This window comes from Lissotriton helveticus, chromosome 2_1 (assembly GCF_964261635.1).
Source record: "Lissotriton helveticus chromosome 2_1, aLisHel1.1, whole genome shotgun sequence".
NCBI classification, from domain to species: domain Eukaryota; kingdom Metazoa; phylum Chordata; class Amphibia; order Caudata; family Salamandridae; genus Lissotriton; species Lissotriton helveticus.
Genome location: NC_136059.1, coordinates 1114988543 through 1114994542, shown reverse-complemented (window position 1 = coordinate 1114994542; position 6000 = coordinate 1114988543). Strand labels below are relative to the sequence as shown.

The window sequence follows — 6000 nt, the reverse complement described above, 5'->3', positions numbered from 1 at the left end:
GTTTTTAGGGTTAGGGGTTTGGGTAAGGGCATTGGGCGGTAAGGGCATTTTTAGGGTTTTCACGCTGGATAAAGGTACTGGGTAGTATGGGCACTTTAAAAAAAGGGGGTTTGGGGTGTCTACCCCAACAAAAGATTTTATATTTTATATTATATATATATATATATATATATATATATACACACACACAGACACACACATATATATATATATATATGTGTGTTTGTGTGTGTGTGGAACAATTACCTTATTTATATTTACCTGCGAGGTAAAGGCATATGTGTGGTAAAGGGTAAAGGCATGCATTGTAAAAAAATGCGTGGTAAATTCATGTGTGGTAATTGGCAGTGTTATATGGTAATACAACCAGCTAAAGAACGTTGACTGATAGATGTTGTGAATGCCATTGATTGTCTCTTGTAACTAAAACTTTACAGGGATCCCTACAATCTGTTAAGCCAGCAAAAGGAAACAGGATTCAATGCTTTTCAGCAGCCAAAATGAAGCATTCAAAATCATGGGTAGGTCCAATTGTTCCATTTAATTTGCCAGTAGTTTAGCCAGTGCATTCTAGACAGTTTTAGCCTGATACATTGCATAGAGTATTATGCGTATGTTCACCTTTGTTTAATCTATAGAGCAGCACTCGATGGGGTGGTTTTTCCCCTTATGCTATGCTTCATAGAACCCTCAAATAGAAATGGAGTTTCTATAGTTAGTTCTGCTGCCTCTGTCCTGAAATTTGTATTCAAGATGGGCTTGCAATATGACTCTAGATTTCCATGGGCTGCTTCATGGATGCATCTAATTTTTTTGTAATTAGCCAGGCAGGTCCCTCCTGAATGGGAACACAAGTGACCTCAAACTGGTTTCAGTCTTTTTGGGCCTAGTTCATAGGGTGCAGCGCAAGTTCTAGGGCAGTAAGCACAGCACCCATGTCTGGACTTAGTCGTCGCACTTAGGGTGTCGCTCTGAGGAAAACAAAACAAATGAGAGAAATGTAGTGAGTGCAGCAATGAGGTGAGCCCATTGAGGGAAGGTGTGGGGGAAACCTTCTTGTGCTTCAGTTGTGTTGTGAGACTGTTTGCTGGCCTAAGTATATGTGACATCAGCACTGCCTGTGGATGCAATTCTAATAAAAAAGCATTTGTATATTATGTTTTTTTGTGGGCTGGAAACCTACCAAAACTCTCATTTAATTTATTTTTGTTTACTTTACGATCTGTCCCTTGGTGTGAAGTTTCTAAGGGCCAGATATACGACCATTCCGTTTTGCGAGTCGCAAATTGTGTTTTTTTTGCAACTCACAATTTGGGACTAGCGAAACGGAATGTACTAATGTGTCAAACACATTTAGTGATTCCCAAAGGGGTGGCAAATGACCTGCCTCATCAATATTCATGAGGCAGGTCGCAGTTTGGAACCCATTGGGAATGGGCCAGAACACAGGGATGGGGACAGCAGACCACCATGTCTGTGTTTTCTTTTTAAATAAAACAACATTTTTATTCAAATGCAGTCCACTTTCCTTAAAGGAAAATGGGATGCATTTAAATGAAAAAATGAAAAGTTTTCTTTTCATTTTTGAAGGAAAGGCAATGGTCCGTGGGACCAGTGGCTTCTCTTAAAAAATATTTTGACGTACATTCACAAAGGGAAAGTGGTCCCCTGGACACCCCTTCCCATTTGCGACTAGCCTACTTGAAGTAGGTGGTAACAGCGATTTCTTTGCAACCACATTTGTGGTCGCAAAACAATTGTACATACCAGTGCTATTAGGAAGGGACGTCCTTGGCACACTTCTTCCTAATAGGGACTCGTAAACCCTATTTTGCCAGTAGGTAATAGGTTACTGACTCGCAAAATAGGGTTTGTAAATACTACAACCCATATTAGCAGTCACAAACAGCCTGCGTTTCCAGTTGCGACTGCTAAATCTGGCCTAAGTTGCTCTATAAGATTTAAAAGTTCCTTTTTATCGAGTGCTTCCAAAGGTCCTCTAGCAAAACCTTTATTCAGCTTGTACAGCAGGCAATTAAGAAGTGTCTTACTTATCAGGCATTTCAGGGCATCTTATTTGTGATGAGTTTCAGAGTAATAGATCGTGGGTAAGTGTAAACCGCGTGCTCGGTTACACTTTCACTTGGAGGCCATGGCAGACCCGGTCAACAGAAGATGCAGCTCACTCAGACCCAGGAGGTTCTGCCCATGATGAGGGAACTGGGACTCACAAAGCCTTTAGACTGATGTTGGTTCAGAATATCTGCTTTTTCAGAACGTCTGCATTAAGTGACATCAAAAACTGCAGAAAAAAAACTACAGCGAAAAAGCTTTGGGATGCACAAGACATTTTTTCTGTAAGTAAGCATGTATTACTCCGCGAAGATCATAAATAAGACACAACTAAGCCTGGAATATGACATAACTACCTACAAAAAATACCATGCGAGTCACATCTGGATATCCAGGTGTAACTTTACATTTAAGACAGGAGTAAGAGGCAATGAGTCATTCAAAAAGCTTTGTGAATTGGTACCTAGGTGTGATGAGTACATTCGTTTTTATCAAATGGCACTCATTTTGGAAATTGGTGTAGGCATCTCATTTCTGTCACTCTAGTTCAGTCGTGCTCCGATTTAAACATCAGCCTTATGTTTCCTAAAGTCCTGAATCTCTATCCAGGTGGCATTGCTGCAGAGTCAATCATTTTGTACAGCCAAAGACTTAGAGGATTAGCAGAGTATTTTAGCTTGATAGCAAATTGTCATGGTTACTCCATTGTAGAATATGATGGACGGTGACACAACTGAACTCATATTATTTTCAAAATGCTTCCAACAACAGTGGAAAAATGTGTCTTCTTCTTATGTTAAAAGTACAGTTATGGCATATGAACCAATGTATCATTCATACATTTCTTGTAGAGGAGCCCACGGTCCCACATAAGGTATCTTGTGAGGTTGAATACACTCTTGTTCTTGACTAGGTTGCACTTAAGAAGTAGTAAGAAAGATGCCAACTCATCTGTAAGGCACGTTTTCGCCGCAATAGAAATATAAACTATGTACACCATCATGCATAGGTTGTCTAGTGCACTGACGTCAGCATATATATGGAACTAGTCACACAAATAGCCTTACAAACATAACTGCTGCCCTGAGCTTCACTCCCATGGGCGATGGAAGGTCTATACGCTACTAAAAGGCACTTTCGAAAGCGACTTCACTCTCCGTACAGTATGTGTGTACTGAATCTGTGATACCCAAGTCAGCTTTATAAATTGAAAGAGCCTAATGATTGTGCTGTTGCACACCAATACAAACAGATTACAAATATAAGACTTCAATTGTAACGTGAGAACCCAATGGTTAGAAGATACCAGGTTCTTTCATGTTAAAATAAGAAAGCACGGTCCCTCAACCTAAAACCCTGCTTCACTTGTTGTACCACTGTATGAACACATCCAGGAATATGGGACTCCCCCACATTGCTCAAGAACTTTTAAAGGCCTTAAACTTACCTGGACTTTTGGACCCAAACAGAACTAAACATATTTGTCCCCTGATCTCCTCTTGAATAATGTGCGAAAAGAAGGGAACATTATACAGCATCCAAAAAGAACACTTCGGCTGTGTTTTAAAGGTTGTGCAAGAAATACAAAAAAATAAGTAATCGAATCAGATGCTGCAGCGGCAAAGTGTACAGCAACCCAAACAGTGTATAGTGCTTCTGTACCACAAAAATATATTCAATATCAACCAAAAAAATACATTGGTTGCTAATCGACATCGCAGTTCAGTTTAGCCTGGCTGCTTTCTCCATTTGTCAGGTTCTTCTGCTGATCTGCCAGGGCCTGCCATCTTTGTTTGTTCCTCTGACAACCATCCAGTAAAGGAAAGCAAGCTTCGGATACCTCTGCCAACGCCTAGAGAAACAAAAATGTAGATCAGGAGATTAACAGGAAAAATAGACCATATTCAAAGCTGTAGCCAGGACAAGTCATAGGTTTTTAGACATTTGTAAGCCCTCCTCTCCAGTAAGCAAACATAAGTTCTTTGGTAACCTAAATGGCATACAAAGGAGCTTTTACTTAGCATTTTCTGTAGACCAGGGATGCCCAACGTGGATCCCTTGAGGCCGGATCAGGCTAGATTTTCAGGATAGTCATTGACGTAAATTAATTCAATTAGGTTTGTTTCTGTAAATGTATCCGACATCAATATGGCATTAGTCCAGCACTCCATGGGCCTAAATTGGACACTCCTTCCATAGATGAAGCTTTGGGCTCCGCTTATAAGTTGTATAGAATGTTGTTCTGGAGTGGAGTACTGCTCCACACAACTACATATGGTTTAGTATTCCCACACATAGATTTTTCATGCTCTGCACTGGAACCGATTTAACCAGCTGGAAAATATAATTGCATAGTGAAAAGATTGCAGTGCAGCCTGGAAAATTTTCCTTGACCGCCTCGCCCATCAGATCTCCAGAAAAGGCATTAGGTGAGAATGTAATGCTCCCCTCTCCCAGTCAACAGCTCTCAATTTCTTCCCATATAATACCTTCATGGACATGACCCCTGTGGAAGTTGAAACTTTTAACGTAAATTTAACCTCATAATATTATAGAAATGTGCTTAAATGTCACCATAGAAAATCCATATCAAAATAGTGGTAAGAAAAATGTCCTTTTATTATATGTGTAAAAACTGAAAATGCTGATTATTTCTGCAGAACGTTCCCATTTCTATCTTTCTATTACTGCTAGGCCTCAATATTTGCTTGATTCTTTCCTATCCCTTAAAGAAAATAAATTCCTTTTTGTAAATGATGATTTATGGTTATAACTGAATTGCAGAACTTGACATCTTCCTGAAATGTGCAGTTTGCTGTAAAATGTATTTCTTTCTTCCCTCACTCCATATGACTTCATTATATTTTAGATAGTTTCCTTTGCCACATGCTTCTAATGAACAAGTATATTAATGAAAGAAAATGCTTGCTGTAAGTTTATATTCCATGATCTAACCAGGACATGCCAGATATTAAATGTTTCATTTCATAGAGCAGCACTTTGTTACACCATCGGCCACTGAGTAGCTAACAGAGTAGGCTTGCATAGATTCTCATGAGAACCTTCCTTGATGTATCTTTTTGTAATACGCTTTAGCCACATTCAAAAAACGACATGTCGACATGGACGTTTACCGTGGGAATTGAGAAAGAAGACAAAAGACCATTGGAAGATCCTTTGGTATTGGTTAGAAATTATTCAACATTCATAGTTTGCAACATGTTTTGTGCTTTCTTTATAGTCCGTGTTCCTTGCTAGAGAGTTAAGGCATTATATGCACTGCTACCCTTCAATGTTCCTTAGCACTATGTTGTGCTAGCAGCTAGCCCGAATTGCCATAAGCTACTGCTAACAGTGAGTTTTTTGTTTTCCTTAGCCTTTGTAAGGAGACTTTCTATCTTTATGCTGGCCATTGCTACTGCTGTGATTAATTCCTTTTACCTGTTTTACCAGTTGTTACTGCAGCATGTAGGAACTTGGCTGAGTTTCCAAAACTACTCTTTATGGGGATTTCGACCTTTTCATGGTTATTAGTCTTTTGCTCCAAATGTTACTTGCTCTTTTCCAAAGATAACTCTTTATAGATTCCTACTCGGATAGGTTAGGTCCTTCAGATTAAGATAGGGACTAATTCCTTCATGGAATAAGCTGTTATTTCTGTAAATGTATTTATTTGACTAATCTGAATAAAAAGAAAAAAAATACAGACTAATCTCTTAAAGATAAGTACATTTTTAACCCCTTCCGCGCTCATGACGAGCTCAGCTCGTCATGAGTGACGACGCTCGTACGCAGCTCGTCATGTAACGCGTGTTTTTAAAAAACGCAGTGCGCAGCGGGAAAACCGCTAGCGCGCATGCGGTTAAAGTGTCATCAACCCTTTCGTCATTGACTGAACATTAAATGCTGTAAGATGATGGTTAGCAC

General features: G+C 39.5%; 1 protein-coding gene across 6 annotated transcripts in view; it reads right to left on the bottom strand.

The window, feature by feature from the left end:
* Positions 1 to 1199: 1199 nt before the first annotated feature.
* PDE5A (phosphodiesterase 5A) overlaps positions 1200 to 6000 on the bottom strand; it is an 869998-nt gene continuing 865197 nt past the window's right edge. For all 6 annotated transcript variants that reach the window (XM_078675926.1, XM_078675927.1, XM_078675930.1 and 3 more), the window contains exon 21: positions 1200 to 3925. In XM_078675926.1, the coding sequence (XP_078532052.1) occupies positions 3779 to 3925 (147 nt within the window). In that variant the 3' untranslated portion in view covers positions 1200 to 3778. The remainder of the gene's footprint in view (positions 3926 to 6000) is intronic.